The 20,374-nt window shown below is 43.0% G+C and overlaps 2 protein-coding genes across 2 annotated transcripts in view; one reads left to right on the top strand and one right to left on the bottom strand.

Moving 5' to 3' along the window:
- Nucleotides 1–3,287, bottom strand: part of vps36 (vacuolar protein sorting 36 homolog) — a 16,060-nt gene extending 12,773 nt beyond the window's left edge. Inside the window, exons 1-4 of the mRNA XM_024142569.2 lie at nucleotides 3,084–3,287; nucleotides 2,696–2,764; nucleotides 2,415–2,485; nucleotides 1,780–1,894 (exon numbers count right to left, since the gene is read on the bottom strand). Coding sequence (XP_023998337.2) covers nucleotides 1,780–1,894; nucleotides 2,415–2,485; nucleotides 2,696–2,764; nucleotides 3,084–3,179 — 351 coding nt within the window. The 5' untranslated portion in view covers nucleotides 3,180–3,287. The remainder of the gene's footprint in view (nucleotides 1–1,779; nucleotides 1,895–2,414; nucleotides 2,486–2,695; nucleotides 2,765–3,083) is intronic.
- A 207-nt stretch (nucleotides 3,288–3,494) lies between these two features.
- proser1 (proline and serine rich 1) overlaps nucleotides 3,495–20,374 on the top strand; it is a 55,929-nt gene continuing 39,049 nt past the window's right edge. Inside the window, 2 exon segments of the mRNA XM_070440971.1 lie at nucleotides 3,495–4,057; nucleotides 4,986–5,051. Coding sequence (XP_070297072.1) covers nucleotides 4,013–4,057; nucleotides 4,986–5,051 — 111 coding nt within the window. The 5' untranslated portion in view covers nucleotides 3,495–4,012.

Raw genomic sequence — 20,374 nt, 5'->3', positions numbered from 1 at the left:
ATCCAATGGTACTACTCCCATAGTGTCACTAGCCAGTATCCAATGGTACTACTCCCATAGTGTCACTAGCTACTGTGTTGTGTACAGTAATTCAGCTTTTACAAATACAGCCTTTAATAACAATAAACGACTACTGACTGCCAAGTACGATGACGGCACTGGATAAGAGCATCTGCTAAATGACTCAAATGTAAATGTTAGTACGGCCTACATATAATAACACTACTATAATAGTAATAATACTACTACTATAACAGTAATAATACTACTACTATAACAGTAATAATACTACTACTATAATAGCAATAAGAATACTACTATAATAGTAATACTACTACAATAGTACTAATACTAATACTATAATAGCAATAATACTACCACTACTACAATAGTAATAATAATACTACTATAACAGTAATAATAATACTATAATAGTACTAATAATACTACTATAATAGTAATACTAATAATACTACTATAATAGTAATACTAATAATACTACTATAATGGTACTAATAATACTACTATAATAGTAATAATAATAATAATAATGTTACTATAACAGCAATAATAAAAATACTATAATAGTAATAATACTACTATAATGGTAATAATAATAATACAACTGTAATAGTAATAGTAGTAGTACTACATAATAGTAATAATACTACTACCATAATAGCGATAATACTACTAATATAATGGTACTAATACTACTACTATAACGGTAATACTAATAATACTACTATAAAAGTAAATAATAAGCTACCTAAAATATAGTAATTATTATAAAAAATTCACTGCAGTTAATGACCTGCTATAACGGCAATAGTAACAATATTACTAAATAGTACTAATAATCACTTACTAATATCATAGTAATAATAATATACGATATACCGGTAAATACTACTTGCTATAATATACTAATGATATATAACACTACTCATATATAGTAATAAAATAGCACTACTATAACAGTAACAATAATACTACTATATAAATACAGTACATAATACTACTACGAATAGTAATAATACTACATAACATACTAACCAGTAATAACAGTAATACTAACTAAATAGTAATAATAATAATACTACTATAATAGTAATAATAATAGCACTACTATAATAGTACTAATAATACTATCTAACAGTATAGTACTAAAATCTACTATGCAGTAATAATACTGCTATACGTAATACTAAATAATACTACTTATAACTGCAGATAATAATACTAATATAGTAAATAATAATATAATACTATACAATAGTAATAAAAATATGCATACTATAATAGTATATAATACTACTACAATAGTAGTACTAATACATACTACTATGCCAGTAATAATACTGACTATAACAGCAATGAATAATACTACTATACTAGTACTCAATAATACCCCAGCTATATATACGTAAGTACTAATAATACTACTATACTGGCAATACTACTACTACAATAGCAATAATAATAATGCTACTATAGCAGTAATAATACCGCTACTATAATGTTAATAATACTACTATAATAATACTACTATCATAATAATACCATACCAGTGAGTATAATAATATTAATAATACTACTAATATCCTAATAGTAATAGTATAATATTAATACTAATACTACAATAATAATACTATACCGGCAATTATAATAATATTAATAATAATATTATAATAGTAATACTATACTAGTAAAAAATAATAATACTATAGTAGTAATGATAATACTATAATAGTAATAATACTATTAAATGACTACTACCTCTATCTGTCCATGCTCTTTGAAGGACAGTTTGAAGTAGGAGAACTTGCTCTGCTGGTAGGGTCCTGGCTCCTTATTGGCCGGGGAAGCGTGCAGGTGGACCACTATCTTGGCACTGCAGCGTCAGAGAGAGAGAGAGATGTTCTGTCATAGATCAATGATGAAAGCATAGTCAAGAGAGAGGAGATGTTCTGTCATAGATCAATGATTAAAGCATAGTCAAGAGAGAGAGGGGAGATGTTCTGTCATATATCAATGATGAAAGCATAGTCAAGAGAGAGAGGGGAGATGTTCTGTCATAGATCAATGATGAAAGCATAGTCAAGAGAGAGAGGGGATGTTCTGTCATAGATCAATGATGAAAGCATAGTCGAGAGGGGATGTTCTGTCATAGATCAATGATGAAAGCATAGTCGAGAGGGGATGTTCTGTCATAGATCAATGATGAAAGCATAGTCGAGAGGGGATGTTCTGTCATATATCAATGATGAAAGCATAGCCAAGAGAGAGGGGATGTTCTGTTTTATCCAAGCGACTTACAGTAGTCACGCGTACATACATGTGACATGTGAGTTGTCCTGCTACAAAGGGGTGGGTACTGTTTCAATAGGCTACATGGTTTAATTAGGAGTCACCTCTTTCCGATACCCGCAGCTTGTTCCTCAAAGTAGATGATCTGAGAAAGGGGTATGGCTATGCAGCATTCCTACACACACACACACACACACACACACACACACACACACACACACACACACACACACACACACGTTAAGAGAGTAAATACTAGACACCATTATATCAGGTACATGGAAAAGGTCAAGAAAAGCATCAAAAATCACACTGGCTAATAGGCAGATAAAGCTGTGGTGGGTGTTACCCATAGATTGTATATTTTTATGAAGTGTCACTGTACATTATTCTTCAGGTCCCTCCATATTAACTGGTGAGTACTCAGCAGAGCAATTCCAACATCCAACTTGGCCTGGTGGAAAGACAGAGCGAGAGAGGGAKAACAAACGGTCAGATATGYGGCAGGCAGAAATGTGTATTTAGTCTGACAGCACTGTTGTAAACATCAACAATGACCTCGTACACATGTTTGTCAAGGCAAAAACACGCCCATGCTTGTTATTTTTATAATTTTTTATCGTTATTTTATTTCCGATTAGCTAGTTGACTAGATTTATTCCACTATTTCAAAGAACACATTTAGCTAGATGGCTAGCTAACAATGTAACGTTACCAACTTGGGTAACTAGCTGTTTTCCTTGCTGGGCAATGCGAGCTAGTTAACGTCATACCTTGTCTTCTCCGTCATAAAGTTTGACACCTCGTTGTTGAATCACCAATGTTTCATTCATTTCCAGAAGACCATTTGACCATGTGAATCTGTCCATTTTACTCGAATCAACACAAAATACAAGTATAAATAAATATTTGCCAACTTCTCACAGATCCAACGACATTTTCGTGTCTACTTCCTCAAGGGTATTAAAAAATGTGCCTGTTTGCGCCGCGCTGCCTGATTGAAAATATGATCAATAAATCTATTACCTCACAGTATCTCCCTAAATAAAATATGAGAATACAATGGTCGTATCATCATTTGTGTTAATATATAGTTTCACTTCAAACTAAAATATTTGTTCTGAGAAAGTGATATTTTTACTCATGTTTTTGAATGGGGTCCTAACAAAGAAAGTTGTCGCAGCGCTGTTAGCGGCTTAGTTTAATGTGGCTGTTATGTACAGTTCAAAATATGTCGATAAACTAAATGTACATACGATAGACGTTGTCAAACGCTTCGGTTGGATGAATTAATTGATGTATTAATTTTCCATAGATCATTTGACCCTTTCTGCTCTGGGCTAACAAACTGCAGAGTTAAGCTAACATTAGCCAAGCTGTCAAGTAMCCAGTCTACACAGCTTTGCAGCACTTTCTTGCTAGCTAACTAGCTAGCAATAGATTTGAACGAGGACAACAAAGAAAACGTCGCAAATACTGTGCCGTTTGTGAATATACTTTGTCTTAAAGTCGCATTATGAAGTGTATAGCTCTATTTTAATAGTAAGCTACCAGTAGTTTGTCCGTTTTTAGATTATGTCAGTTATATTGATTGTACTGTAACGTTAGCTAACTCACGTCCACTGACTCAAGCTAGACAGCCAGGTGGCTATTTAATCAAGGAGTAACACTGAGGATCCGAGATCGTGTTATCCAATTAAACATGGACAAGAAATCATTCGACATCGTCTTAGACGAAATCAGGAAGGTAAGTTTGGTTCAGTTAACCCAAGTGGCTAATAAAATACTTTAACACCTGAACGACTTTGTCAGCCGAATGAGAATCTGGGTTTACACGACTCATGAGACTGAATATGGCAATTATACTTTAAGCCGAGGAAGCAGCCATTCAACTTGCCATGTTCAAGCGTGATACAGTTAAAATACGTTAGGCACTTACCAAATAATTTTTCGATGAGCAACTACAGTCTTTACGGCCGGTATGTACTTCTAAAAAGGTGTAAAAAGGTATTATTTTTGACCAACTGAWCATGCGCCAAATCCACCTATTCTGCACCTCCTGCAATAATCGTGGAATTAAAATACACAAAATAAAGCCTAGCCTATCTAGAAATATACAATCGCTGTAAAACGTACCCTATATTGTCTACTTAATCTAGTTACATGAAATATTATTGCATTCTATGAAGCGCAGGTGAAACGACAGATTGGTATGAAGTTCATACACTGTTGTAGGTGATCAAATCAATGGCCTTTCCTGCTGCTGGACCAGCCAACCCGTGCGTGGCAGTAATAAGTGATTTTTATTGGAGGTACAGAAAATGATTTGGCCATGTACACTTGGTAAAAAACAATACTTAAATTTTTTCCAGGCATTTTTTCCTGTTACATGTAACTATTTATTTAGAAAAAAATTGGTACATAATGTCTATAGAAACTCCATTCTTTGTTAAAGTATTGTGACATTATTACGCTTGAAAAACTGGTAAATGGCAAGTTGACTGGCTTAAAGGAGAATCGCCGTATTCAACACCTCCTGTAAGCCCAGATTCTGGTTCACGGCTCAGCTATCTGGCTATGGCGAGCATAGCAGACATTATCCACACCACTGACTGATTTATGTACACTAGGAGTGATTTCCAATGGTTTTTACTGGGCTTCTTCTCTCTCTGCAGTGCGTGCTAACAGATCAGCGGATTAAGGCGATAGAGCAGGTGCACGGGTACTTTTCCAGCGAGCAGGTACAGTAGCAGGCAAACAGATAAGATTGATGAAGGACAGCCAGTCACAGATAAGGTTGATGAATGACAACCAGTCACAGAGAAGGTTAATGAATGACAGCCGGGCACAGAGAAGGTTAATGAATGACAGCCGGTCACAGAGAAGGTTAATGAATGACAGCCAGTCACAGAGAAGGTTAATGAATGACAGCCAGTCACAGATAAGGTTGATGAATGACAGCCAGTCACAGATAAGGTTGATGAATGACAGCCAGTCACAGAAGATAAGGTTGATGAATGGCAGCCGGTTCACAGATAAGGTTGATGAATGACAGCCGTCCACCGAGAAGGTTAATGAATGACAGCCGGGTCACAGAGAAGGTTATTGAATGACAAGCCGGTCACAGAGAACGTGTTAAATGAATGACAGGCCGGTCACAGAGAAGAGTGATGATGACAGCCAGTACACAGATAAGGTGATGAATGACAGCCAGTCACAGATAAGTTGAGAATGACAGCCACGTCACAGATAATGGTTGATGAAGGACACCAGTCAAGTAGGAAGCTGTCTCTGATGAATCGACAGCCGTTCTTACGAGAAGTTTGATCGAATGCCAGCCGGTGCACAGATAAGGGTTGATGAGAGTGAAAGCCAGTCACAGATAAGGTTAATGACATGACAGCCCGGTCTAAGAGGAAGCGTTAATGAATGACGAGCCCGGTTCCACCAGACTACCTGATTGTGTGTCTGATGAACTGACAGCCCGTCACAGGATACAGTGTTGAACTGAAGGTACGATTAGCCAGGTTCATCAGCACAAGTTTGATCGAATGACACCGCTTTTCTAGCCAGCTCCACCAGTCCTGTCTGAAGGTTGAATGCACCTGACACGTCGGTCTCCTTGCCACAGATCCATAGGTTAATGAATGACAACGCCCCACGTCATCTTCAGCAGCCCAGGTTATATGAATGACATGGCGGCGCCCTGTCCAGGAGTCACATGACGCATAGGTTAATGACCATTGCAACAGCCGGCCTCACACTAGAGAACGAGATGTATAAAGGCACGGCGGCTCATGGACAGTCCACAGTCTCCAGCGTCCTACAGAGCCGCAAGGTTAATTGAATGTTACAACTGGGCACGCTGGGTCGTTCCAACAGATAGAAGGCCTATATGAATGAGCCCATCACCTCTGGCAACGAATAAGGTTTGAGTGCAAACCTGTAGAGTCCAGCCAGTCCTACAGAGAAGGTCTCAATGCACATGCACCATTCGCCACGCTTCACAAGAAGAAGTGGAGTGCTAGGAGCGGACCAGCTTCACGGTCTCCCACAAGACGGTTTCTTCAATACGCTAGGAAAGCCCACGCGTCAATCAGTAGGAGGGGTACCTCTAGTCATGTCCTGACATGATTACCAGCTGCCCCACGTCACAGCGATCGAAAGGCTGTCTCCCTTTCCGCTACACCTGACATGCACTATTCCGGCTCTGTTAGTGCCCTAATCCTCTCCGCCATCGCAGCCCTTCACTCAGGCTGTCAGTCATTCACAGAGACTCTCAGACGCAGCACTTATCTGGGCTCAGTTGAACTGTCAAATCACCTCAGTACAACCTGGAAGCAATATTGGCCCTCCTGGTTACGAGCCATCCCTCTACAAGCTGGCAACCCGTAGAGGGGCGTGCATAATGACGCCAGTCACAGTCTTATCCTTACACGGTTGATCCCGAATGACAACACATAGCCCACGACAGTTCACACAGATCGTCAAGGGCGCTAAGCTTGACATGACAAGCCAAGCTCCCACGATCTTAACGCGCTCTGCTATCTCCGTTAAGCCGAATCGGACACTGTCCTGCTCCTTGCCCACGTCTCATCGAGGCTTCTCATAAGCGTCTTGACGCTTCCGGACATGATCCAGCCCAGATCCACATGATAACGTTGCTTGTACCTTCCTATGAATTGACAGCCAGTCACAGATAAGGTTGATTCGAATGCCACACGCCCTTCACGACGTCAAGATAAAAAGCCTCTGATGCGGACAACGCCGCCCCAGTTCCCACACGGATTAAAAGCTTGCACTGAATGGAGCCCCCAAGTCACAGAGCTAAGGTCTGATGACAACTGACACGCCAGTCACGGATCACAGTTTGACTATAATGATCAGCCGGTCCACCAGTAGATATGTTTTGTATGAATCGTACAAGTCTCAGTCACAGATAAGGTTGATGAATGGACAGTCCGGTCACCAGAGATAGGTTAAATTAAATGAGCAGCCAGTCACAGAGAAGTTAAATACGAAGATGGACAGGCCAGTCAGCCAAGAAGAGTGCACTGAAACGGACAAAGCCGGTCAAGACTTAGAGAAGGTTAATGAATGACAGCACAGTTCACAGAGAAGGTTATGAATTGAAGCCCAAGTCCACAGATAAGGTTGCATGAATACAGCCAAGTTCACAGCAAGGTTTAATGAATGAACAGCCAGTCACAGAAGAAGAAGTGATTGAAGGACAGCCGGTCAACAGAGAAGGTTAATGAATGACAGCGCGGTCAACAGCGAAAGGTTCATGGCCCCATGACAAGGCCAGTCAACAGATAAGGTTGATTGGAATGATCAGCGCGTCACAGAGAGGTTTTAATGAATGAACAGCGGTCACAGATAAGGTTTGATGAATGACAGCCGGTCACAGAGGGTTAATGAACTGACCCGCCCGCTCACAGAGAAGATTAATGAATGATACAGCCAGTCACGAAGATGAAGGCAGTGGGCATGCTAGGACAGCCGGTCTGGGCAGAGAAGGTTAAGTGAATTGCCAGGCGGTCCACTAGAGAAGCGATTTAATGCAATGGACAGCCATCCCATGATAAGGTTGATGAATGACAGCCCAGTCACAGAGAAGGTCTATGAATGACATGCCACGCACATTGAGCAGAGATGAAGACAGCCGCGGTCACAGTAGGGTTAATGGGAATGACAGCCCGAGTCACCAGCAGAAGGCGTCCAGTGGAGATGACAGCGGTTAGTTTCAGCAGAGGTAAGTGCTTGAGCGAATGAACAGGTTCCGGTCATCAAGGCACGGTTATTATCGAAATGTGAACAGCTCAGTCCCAGATTTAAGGTTGATCGAGTGAACGCCGGTTCACCAGATGAGAGCTTGATGAACTGACAGTCTGCCTCGTCTCGGCGGACATGCACCGAGTTCACACGATTGAGGTTCGACCTGAATGACAGTCCCGGTCACAGAGACATTGTCCTAGGAACGCCCCTCTCTCCCTTGTACGCCTGCCAGTAATACAGGTACTCAATGCTGACGGTACTCCTGTTCTGGTCTCTTTCGGTGCTCCTGGGCAGCGGAGCCTCGAGGAATCAACATAGTTTTAAAGGGCTGCTGTGGCATACAATTGTCGAGTGACATGCACCTTACAAGAGCTTGTCACTACTCAAGTGTTGGTGTGTATTTACTGTGTAAACAGTAAAGTATAGACGGAAAGATTCAGAAGCAGCTCCCGTCCAGGATGTTACCTTTTGGCCCAATGATTGCTTTTGTACGGTTAAGCGTTTATGAACGGTACTTATCATAGATGGGATTTAAACTTATTTGCAACAAAATCGCTCAAGTGTTCATATCAACACACATACCCCAGGTTATCGAGTGAGAAGGAGAAAGGTTGTTTATATATTACTTTATGTTATTATGTATATATGTCTCTATGTCATTATGAGGGTTGCTTGAAAGGAAATTGTCCGTCCTGCAGAGTTCACCGAGAACATTCTGGATCTCGTGCTCCGAGGCAGGGCTCCGGATCTTTGGCGGACGAGTACTCAAAACACAGTTCCTGCAGCTATCCTTGAAGCCGTCCTAAGAACCACGTTGGGCTTCTGCCTATTCTTTACTGAAATGGATAGATAGTTTGGACACGCACCAAAGACTTCCTCTAGAGCCTTGGCAGCCAAAACTGAGCAACATCTCTGGAGAGAACCTGAAAATAGCTCGGCCCCTATATCTTGCCATAACCGACGGAGAGCCTCTGAGAGGATCTGCAAAGAAGAACTGGGAGAAACGTTTCCCAAAATTACGCAGAGGGTGTGCAAGCTTCTGTTCGCACATCGATACCCTCCAGAGACACGATCTTATGAGGCTGTGGCGTAATCAACTCAGGTTTGCGGATTTGCCTGTGACCGTCTGCCCAATTCTTAGGCTGGTATAGTGCTCTGAATTCATCAGTACTGAAAAGGAGGTAAATAGGGTCGTGAAACTACTTATGAATCTTAAATGAATGAATGGTTTCTCCTGCGTTTTTTCAATTCTTTATAAATAAATAATAATATTTACACCATTGTGCAATAAATGTCTAATTAAACTCTGTTTATTCTTGGATTGTCATGTAATTGAGGGGTATTTGTGTGTAGATCTGAATGAGGGCTCGGGGAAAAGAGATTTACACCTCCATTTTTAGAATAAGTTGCGGGTCAATGTAACAAAATGTCTGTAAGAATGCAACAGGGGTCTGAAATATTCCGTTTCCTGAAACACACTGAACCAGATTATAGGACAACTAAATGGTAGGCAGGACTGTTTTCAAGTTGCTTGCGCAGCGACTGTTCTAGTCTGTGCTCGCTTCAATAGTGATTTTTATAGGATATTTATTTTTATCAGGTGATACTTTCTACCTGCAGGCTGCAATGTTTATATTGTTGGCTTCCATGCCTGGCTATTTTTACACCACATGTTTGGCACAATTTGAAACTTCTTCTTTGTTAGTTTGTTATCCATTTTAGCATGTTAGTATTGTCGGCGACTAGGATATTTCCTGCCTTGAACATTGCCGACATATCCGATACTTTGGAGGACCTATTCCAGAAGTATCATTTATTAGTAAATCGAGAATGAAACTTGTGTTCTTCCGTTCCTTCACTTGAGTGCGTGCTCCGAGAATAATGGTGGCCTGAATGAAACATCTTAGCTCCCACATGCAGACTCGTTTATAGAAAGATGGTAGAGTACTGGACGAGCTTGGCCTTGAGTTAAAAACAAGAAACAAAATTTTTTTGGGGGGGCGGCGGCATTTCGGTAGGGTTTTGGGGCGGCTGACTGCCCGCTGCCTCGGTTCCGGTTTGGGCGGCTTTGCTGACCTCTGCCTCTGCCCGGTTTGCGCTGCCTGCCCGTCCTGCCATAGTGCTCGGTTGAGGATGCCTGCCCAGTTGCCCTCTGTCCGGTTTAGCAGGTGACTGACCGTCTCACTGTGTTCAGGTTTCGAGGATGACCTGGGCAACCGTCTGCCATCTGACACGAAACGCACCCCGTCGAGTGAGTCTTTGCGAGGAGAGAGAAGTTAGCGGGCCCCCTCTCCTGCCTGGCTAGACGTATTTGTCTTAATCGTCATGCAAAACTCCGTGAAGCTTAACGCAGTTCAGTATTCGACGCGTCAGACATCGCCTTGATAGTGTTGAGTCTTTTTATTCATACGACATATTTTGGTGTGTCTATATAATGCCCGCGCTAATGAGGAGTTGCTTAAAAATGGTTCAAGACCCGGTATCTCACAATCGATTCAGTCCGAAGTTTAAGAACAAGTCGATTTTCTGTAGACTTCCGAATGTATTTAATTTTAGTTGGTGAAACCGTTGAAAAAATATATTTCTCCTTTAAAAGGTTCTTACGAACTCCGATCTCACGGCTCCAGTTCGGACCATTCTGGTTTCAAGAGTTGGGATGGCGACGTGGTTTGAAACCTGAAGCACTTGATGGCAGATTTCTGTCATTGTCCACTTTCCCTCTAAACCTAGAACACTGATTTTCGCCGGCACTGACACTGTCACGTCGCTACTCGCCTCCAAACAGCTGAACAGCTATTCGCAGGTTACTGTTCAGTCATCCCTCTAAACCTCAACATGATGGCAACTGTCAGTCATTCCTCTTATAGTAAACCCTGTACAGCGGTGACTATCGACGGCAGACTTGTCGTCATGCCTCCAAACCTCTGTAAGCACGCGTATGGACAGACTGCAGAGGTCCGTCAGTCGATCCTCTCAAATCCATGAACACTATGGCAGCAGTTGCATCTGTCACGTAGGCTCTCATGAGGATGCAACTGAATAGTCTGCATCCTACTAAACGTGTAATTCATCACTATGGCTATTGAGCTGTCAGTCATGCCTCTAAGAACCTGTGAGTACTGATGGCAGAGCTGTCATTCGAGTCATACTCTAACCTGAGCACATATGGCAGATCGCTTGTCGCAGGTTCTCAATTAGAGGATGAACTGACACTGCTTCACTAGAGCCCCTAGATGAGAGCACTACGGCTGTATAGGTTGATACGTCAGTCATGTACCTATCGTACAGTAAACTGAGCCACTCGCTAGACTGTCAGTCCATGTCTCTCACAAGATATGAACACGCTGTAGAGCACAGTAGCAAGAGTGAGCTCGAGTGTTTCACAGTAGCGATATGACTACACTGCGTAAGTACTCTGCAACACTATGGCAGAAACTGTCTCGAGTCTCACATCCTCTATAACCTGTAGCACGATAGGTGTGAGTGCAGTACTCGAATCCAGTCTATGCCATAATGCCTCTAGAACTCCTGAGCACTTATGCGCAGAGGCTGTCAGTCATAGAGGCACTCGATAAACCTGAACAGTCTAGCTATGAGCAGTAGTCGCGCTACGGCTTTAGTAGCATCGTCCATAACTGAGCACTAGAGGGAGACATGTCCAGCTCATTGCCATCTAAACTGAGTGCTACAGGATGGTCTAGAGGAGCACTCGTACCGTGAAGTAAGCTACTCCTGCTCATTACACCTGAACACTATGGCAGACTGTTCAGTCAGCGCATTTGGAGGACCTCTACTGACAGTCTGCATAGTGGTTCAGAGTTATTAGCCGAGATGACGTCCGACAGAGTCAGCTCGGCAGACTGTTCCGCTCGCGTCTCTCAGAGTATTAAGCGTATGAGCACTGAATGAGCAGTACATCTTGCTCAGTCAATCCTCGTAAGCGCAACACCTGAAGCACTTATGCAAGACGTGATGCAAGCTGGAACGTCCACTCCTGCCTCATTAAATGCTTCAGTGTATGCTCAGAGCAATAGTGAGTGCACTGAGAGTCATTGTCCTGCGCAACCTATGAGCACTATGGCAGACTGTGCAGTTTTCACGATGTCTTCTCGCAGAGCCTGACTCAGCACTATGAACAAGGCAAGACTCTGTAGTTCATGTGTCCTCTCCAGTGCTAAATCCTGAGGAGCACTATGCAATGACTGAGTCAGTCTATGACAGTCTGCCTAGTCTCTCCAAACAAGGTAATCTGGCTATAGAATATCAGCATGCTATGGAGCAGCAGCCTGTCAGGTCCACTATCACTCGTGCAAATTCTGCAGCCCTATGGCAGACTGTTCAGTCTAATGCCTTCACAGGAACCTGACACACTCTGATGGACCAGACTCTGTCCGTGCAATCCTCAGTCTGCCCAACTTGAAAGCAGTTTCCATTGATGGTCAGACCTGTAGCAAAGGCAATTGAACTGAGAGAGTATGATTCATGCCTATAGGCTCAGCTACTGAGTCGAGTTAACATGGATGACTGACACCTCGTCTGCCACTTAAAGCTCCGCTGAGACCATAGTGGCAGATCTATGATCGATCAGAGTCTCATCCTTGCCAACCTGAGAGTCACTACTGCAATACTATGGGTAGACTTGGATGCTAGTGTCATCACTCGATGAATAGCCTGACACACTAACTGGCAGTCGATGGCCAATACACTGTCCGTCCTTGTCGTGCTCAGTCGTTATAGAAACTGAGCAGACTATGACGCTAGAGAGCTCTTGCCTCAGTTCGGAGTCGCATTCCTCCTGAAGACGCTTAACGGAGCTAAAGTGGATGCAGACCTCTCTGCAGCTACGATCCCTATTAACCTGAGCTCGCTATGGCAGACTAGATACCGTCAGTGTCCTTTAAACCAGGAACTACTATGGAGAGCTAGTCAGTGCCATCCTCTAAACAGCTGAGCCGTATGGCATGACTCGTCAGACATTCCTCTAATAGCTCTGACAACATGGCATGTAGCTGATGCAGTCATGCCTCTAAATGGAGCACACGTAGTGGACCGCAGACTCTCGTCGCACGCTCACTCATCGTCTCGCTAAGTTTAGAGGTGCCTGAAGTCTGCCTCAGTGAGCTACAGATGTTCAGACTGAGTCAAGTCGAATTGCCATCTGGACTAGGTACGCTGAGAACACGATGCATTGACTAGTCGAGTCATACTCACGGATGACTGACCAGACCTGACGCCCATGAGCAGACGTCGAGCTCACATCGTTGTCTCACGAGTAATAGCCACTGAGCAGTCTTGATGCGCACTAGACCTGTCAGCTCAGTTTCAGAGGATGATGACAGTCCTGCATAGTGCCTCAGCCATTACTCTGAGCAACCATAGTGGCAGACTGTCAGTCATCCTCTAAACCTGTAGAGCTCACTAGGCAGACTGAGTCCCGTGTCACATTAACCTCTCACGTGCAACACTATGTGTCATGATGTAGTAGGATCATGACCTGAGAGAAAGTCATACGCGCTCGATGACACTATGTGCATCGAGTTTATAGAGCACTGTACAGTGGACATCTCCGTCCATAAAAGTCGATCACTCTCATGGCAATTAGAGCATGTTCAGGTAATCCTGTAAAAGATACCTGCACTCGCCTATGAGCAGACTGTCAGGTTCATTCCTCAGGGTTAAATCCTGAACAGCTATGGCATGATACGACTGAGTCATGCCACTCAGTCAATAAACCTAGAGCTGCACTTATGGCTAGACCTGATGAGTTCATAGAGGATGCACTGCACTATAAAGCCTGAGCCTAGCCAATTAGTTGGCATGCACTGTCAGTTGCATTTACATACGCAAGCGCCTGAGCTAGAACAGTCTGCTATATATATGTGCTATGTAAGCTTGTCTATGTAGACGGATATTCAATCCTCGACCAAGTCTGCCATAAGTGCTTCAGGTTTGGAGGATGACTGACAGTCCACACTGCTCGAGTACACACTTAAATGGCAGACCTCGTTCGCAGTCTAATAACCGCCTCCCAAACTTGACACTCACTCGCAGCACTAAAACAGGAACTTCTGTCATCCTCAATCACTCCAGAGATGAGAGAGAACACTATGGTCTATGCAGCTAGATCAGTCTATGCTTAACTGCACAACCTGAATCACTTGACAGACTGTCAGTTTCTCCGCCTCGCCTTTCTCACAAACATCCTAAGACACACTATTGATGTCGTCATGGAGTACACTCGATCGAGAACACACATCCTTGAGTTCTTAAACCTGAGCAACTCAAGACTTGACTACGAGATTGGTGAACATTTTAAAACGTGGTATTCTCCATTTAATAGACACACCCTAATGTGTGTTTAAAATCAACTATAAGCATTGAGCTCGTCTGATGCTTTAGCTTACGATTTGATGAGATAAGACAAATACCTCAAGAGGCGCCAACTATTCTCCTCCAGCTCCTGACGGCTTTCGCAGAATGCCAATTTATCTTACCATTTCTATCGATCTGCATGTTAGTAATGGTTTCATTCAGGCACATTTTCGTGAGAAACAGTTTTCATTTCATTTCTTAATAAATGTCTTCGTGTCTCAATATCATTGTCATGTGGTTAATCAAAATTTCTATCCAATCTAAATGCAAATGATACAAACCTAAAAAGAAAAGTTCCATTGTCAACTATGTAAAATAGCCGGCATGAAGCCAACAAATATAAACATTGCAGCCTGCAGGTAGAACATATCCTGATAAAATAAATATCCTATAAATCACATTGGCTACACATGGACAGTCTGCAACCAACTTGAAACATTGTACCATTTAATTGTATATTTTGTTCAGTGTGTTCGGAAAGTATCAGACCCCTTGACATTCTTCAATTTTGTTACATTACAGCCTTTATCTAAAATGGAGTAAATCGTTTCCCCACCCCTCATCAATCTACACACAATACCCCATATTGACAAAGCAAAAAACAGGTTTTTAGACTTTTTGCAAATGTATATATTTTTTTTATAAAAGAATTAAAAAACGGAAAATTCACATTTACATAAGTATTCAGACCCTTTACTCAGTACTTTGTTGAAGCACCTTAGGCAGTGATTACAGCCTCAAGTCTTCTTGGGTATGTGCTAACAAGCTTGGCACATCTGTATTTTGGGAGTTTCTCCCATTCTTCTTTGCAGATCCTCTCAAGCTCTTGTCAGGTTGGATGGGGAGCTATTTTCAGGTCTCTCCAGAGATGTTGCTCAGTTTGGCCAGCTCTAGGAAGTCTTGGTGGTTCAAACTTCTTCCATTTAAGAAAGATGGAGGCCAACGTGTTCTTGGGACCTTCAATGCTGCAGAAATGTTTTGATCTCTTCCCCAGATCGGTGCTCGGACACAATCCTGTCTCGGAATTCTACGGACATTTTCTTCAACTCATAGCTGCTTTCTTGCAAAAATTTATAAAACCTGTTTTCGCTTTCTCATTATGGGGTATTGTGTGTTGATTGTGAGGATTTTTTTAAATATTTAATCCATTTTAGAAATACGTCTGTAACGTAACAAAATTTGGAAAAAGTCAAGGGGTCGAATACTTTCGTCTATCTACTGTTTACACAGTAATACACACAACTTTATGAGAGTTGTGTCACTCACATGTTGAAGAGCTTAACAGCTTTGATCTGAGGCTCTGCCAGGAGAAGTACTTCAGCATGTCCATTACCTGCAGGGGAAGGAAAGGGGGAGGGTTAGCATGTCTCTGTGACCGGGCTGTCATTCATCACTTATCTGCTGGACCGCTGTCTTCATCACCTTATCTGTGACCGGCGTCTGTCATCAACCTATCTGGACTGCTTGTCATTCATTAAACTTCTCTGTGACCGGCTGTCATTCATCAACCTTATCTGTACTGGCTGTCATTCATGAACCTTCCTGTGACTGGCTGTCATTCATTAACCTTCTCTGTGACCGGCTGTCCTTCATCCATCTTCTCTGTGACTGGCTGTCATTCATTAACCTTCTCTGTGACTGCTGTCATTCATCAACCTTATCTGTGACTGGCTGTCATTCATTAACCTTCTTCCTGTGACCGGCTGGTCATTCATTAACCTTCTCTGCGACCGGCTGTCTTCATCACTCTTCTGTGACTGGCGCTCATTCATTAACTTCTCTGTGACCTGGGCTGTCATTCATAACCTTCTCTGTGACCGGCTGTCATTCATCAACTTATCTGTGACGGGCTGTCATTCATTAACCTTCTCTGTGACCGGCTTGTCATTCATCAACCTTATCTGTGACTGGCGGTCATTCATCCTCTCTGTGACCGGCTGTCATTCATTCACTTCTCTGTGACGGCTGTCCTTCATCACTCTTTCTCTGTGACTGGCTGTCATTCATTAACCTTCTCTGTGCCTGGCTGTCATTCATCAACCTTATCTGTGACTGCTGTCATTCATTACTTTCTGTGACTGTTGTCTTATTTTCTTGTGCGGCTGCTTCATCCCTTTTGTGACTGGCTGCATTCTACTTCCTCTTGAGCTGCCTGTCATTCATTAACCTTCTTTGTGCACGGCTGTCATCATCATACCTTCTTGTGACTGGGTGTCTCATCACATCTTGTGACTGGTGTATTCTCTTGTGACTTGTCATTTCAACCTTATCTGTGACGGTGGTCATTCACTCAGTCTGTGATGGCTGTCATCAACAACTGTGAACGGACTGGCTGTCATTCATCAACCTATTCTGTGACTGGCTGTCATTCATCAACCCTTATCTGTGACTGGCTGTCCATTCATCAACTTATCTTGTGACTGGGTCATTCATCAACCTTATCTGTGACTGGCTGTCATTCATAACCTTCTGTGACTGGCTGTCATTCATCAACCTTATCTGTGACTGGCGTCATTCATTACCTCTCTGTGACTGGCTTTCCATAACCTTCTCTGTGACTGGCTGTCATTCATCAACCTTATTCTGTGACGTGGGCTGTCATTCATGAACCTTTCTGTGACGGCTGTCATTCATTAACCGTCTCTGTGACCGGCTGTCCTTCATCCTTCTCGTGACTGGCTGTCATTCATTAACTTCTCTGTGACGGCTGTCGATATCACTTATCTGTGACTGCTGTCATTCATTAACCTTCTCTGTGACTGGCTGTATCATATAACCTTCTCCTGTGACCGGCTGTCCTTCATCACTCTTCTCTGTGACCGGCTGTCATTCATTAACCTTCTCTGTGACTGGCTGTCATTCTACCTTCTTTGATGCGTTCATTCTACCTTTCTGTGGACGCTGTCATTCATCCACTTCTCTGTGAGCTGTCATTCATCAACCTTCTGTGACTGGCTTCCTTCATCAACCTTATGTGACTGGCGTGTCATTCATCAACCTTATCTGTGACCGGCTGTCATTCATTACCTTCTCTGTGACCGGCTGTCATTCATTAACCTTATCTGTGACTGGCTGTCATTCATCAACCTTATCTGTGACGGCTGTCATTCATCAACCTTCTCTGTGACGGCTGTCATTCATCAACCTTCTCTGTGACTGGCTGTCCTTCATCAACCTTATCTGTGACTGGCTTCATTCATCAACCTTATCTGTGACTGGCTGTCATTCATCAACCTATCTGTGACTGGCTGTCATTCATCACTCTTCTCTGTGACCGGCTGTCATTCATTACCTTCTCTGTGACCGGCTGTCATTCATTAACCTTCTCTGTGACCGGCTGTCATTCATTATTCTCTTGAGCTTGTCATTCATCAACTTTTGTGACCTGCTTCATACCTTATCTGTGCCTGGCTGTCATTCATCACCTTATTGTGACTGGTGTATTCATCAACATTATGTGGTGTGGCTGTCATTCATCAACTTATCTGTGACTGGCTGTCATTCATCAACCTTATCTGTGACTGGCTGTCATTCATTAACCTTCTCTGTGACTGGCTGTCATTCATTAACCTTCTCTGTGACCGGCTGTCATTCATTAACCTTCTCTGTGCCGGCTGTCATTCATTAACCTTCTCTGTGACTGGTTGTCATTCATCAACCTTATCTGTGACTGGCTGTCCTTCATCAATCTTATCTGTTTGCCTGCTACTGTACCTGCTCGCTGGAGAAATACCCGTGCACCTGCTCTATCGCTTAATCCGCTGATCTGTTAGCACGCACTGCAGAGAGAAGAAGCCCAGTAAAAACATTGGAAATCACTCCTAGGGTACTCAGTCAGTGGGTGGTGGATAATGTCTGCTATGCTCGCATAGCCAGATATGCTGAGCCGTGAACCAGAATCTGGCTTAGGGTGTTGAATACGGCGATTCCTTTACCAGCAACTTGCCATTTACCAGTTTTTCAAGCGTAATAATGTCACAATACTTTAAACAAGAATGGAGTTTCTATCATTATGTACCAATTTTTCTAAATAAATGTTACATGTAACAGGAAAAATGCTGGAAAAATTTAGTTTGTTTTTTCCAAGTGTACATGGCCAAATCATTTCTGTACCTCCATAACACTTATTCCGCACGCACGGGTTGGCTGGTCCAGCAGCGAGAGGCCATTGATTTGAATCACCTACAACAGTGTATGAACTTCATACCATCTGTCGTTTCACCTGCGCTTCATAGAAGAATAATATTTCATGTAACTAGATTAAGTAGACAATATAGGGTACGTTTTAACAGCGATTGTTAATATTGCAGATAGGCTAGGCTTTATTTTGTGTATTTTAATTCCACGATTATTGCAGGGGTGCAGAATAGGTGATTTGGCGCATGACAGTTGGTCAAAAATAATACACTTTTTACACACCTTTTTAGAAGTACATACCGGCCGTAAGACTGTGTGCTCATCGAAAAATTATTTGGTAAGTGCTAACGTATTTTAACTGTATCACGCTTGAAATGGCAAGTTGAATGGCTGCTTCCTCGGCTTAAAGTATATTGCCATATTCAGTCTCATGAGTCGTGTAACCCAGATTCCTCCTCGTATGTGAATAGATATAAAAGATGCAGGAAATGATGACAGAGAATGTAAAGTAATTAGAATATTGTAAAATGAGAATATGGAAGAGATATGTTAAGTAATAAGTATAAAACTGAAGACGACTATGGCAGACTGTCAGTCTGCCTCTAACTGAGAAATCTATGGCTAGACTGTAGTCATCCTCTGAAACTGAGCATATGGCAGATCTCTGTTAGTCACTACTTGCATCTAAACGGTGACACTATGTGGTCTGTACTCGTCAGATCTCACATTCCTCTATAACGCTGATGCACTATGGCACGAACTGTCAGTCATCCCATCGTAAACCTGAGCTACGTATGGCAGGACTCGTTAGTCATCCTCTAACGCTGAACGACTATGGGCACCGATCTGGTCAGTCATCCTCTAAGACTTTTGAGCAGTAATGGGCAGTACCGCATACAGTCCATGGTCATCTGCCGCTAGAACCCTGAGCATTCGTATGGCAGACCTGTTAGTTTCTCATTCACTCGTCACCACCAACTCCTGAGGAGGCCTATGGCATGAACCTGGTCAGTCATGCCTCTAAAAACCTGAGTCACGGTATGGCAGACTCTGGTTAGTCACACATCGGCCCTCTAACCTGAACATCGTATTGGCAGCAGCTCTGTCAGTCAGTCCTCGTAACTCTGGAGACTATTGAGCCAGATGTGCAGTTCATGCGCTCTAGAAGCTGAAGGAGCACTTATTTCAGACTGTCAGTCATCCTCATAACCCTGAACACTAACCCGGCAGATTCTGTCAGTTCCATGCCGCTCTACACAACCCTGACGACTAGGTGCGCCACCGACTGTGCAGTCGATTGGCTCTAAACCTGATACACTTAAATGGCAGACACTGTCCAGTCACATCCGCTTCGCTTATACTTGCGGCCTACTGGCAGACTGTCAGTCATTCTCTCAACGCTGACTAACTATGGCAGTAGCTGTCAGTCATTGCCGTCTAACCCTGAGCTACTAAATCGGCAGACTTGTAGTGTCATTCCTCTAAACGCTGAGGCACTATGGCAGACGTGTCAGTCTGCGCCTCTTAGAACCTGAGCATATGGGCAGTATGGACTTGTCAGGTGTCATCTCTCGTAAAGAACGCTGAGGTCTACCTCACTGGGCAGAGCTGTCGTGCATGCCTGCTCTATAACTGGAAGCACTTATGGCTAGAACGCGGCTCAGCTCGATCCGTCGGTCATAATCCTGAACACCTATGGGCGAGCCCTCTGTCATCCAGTCCGTCTAAAACACTGAACGCACTATGGTCTTAGACTGGTTCAGTCATCCTCCGTCGC

This window comes from Salvelinus sp. IW2-2015, unplaced genomic scaffold (assembly GCF_002910315.2).
Source record: "Salvelinus sp. IW2-2015 unplaced genomic scaffold, ASM291031v2 Un_scaffold3256, whole genome shotgun sequence".
Taxonomy (NCBI): Eukaryota; Metazoa; Chordata; class Actinopteri; order Salmoniformes; family Salmonidae; genus Salvelinus; species Salvelinus sp. IW2-2015.
This window is presented reverse-complemented; position numbering and strand designations above follow the sequence as displayed.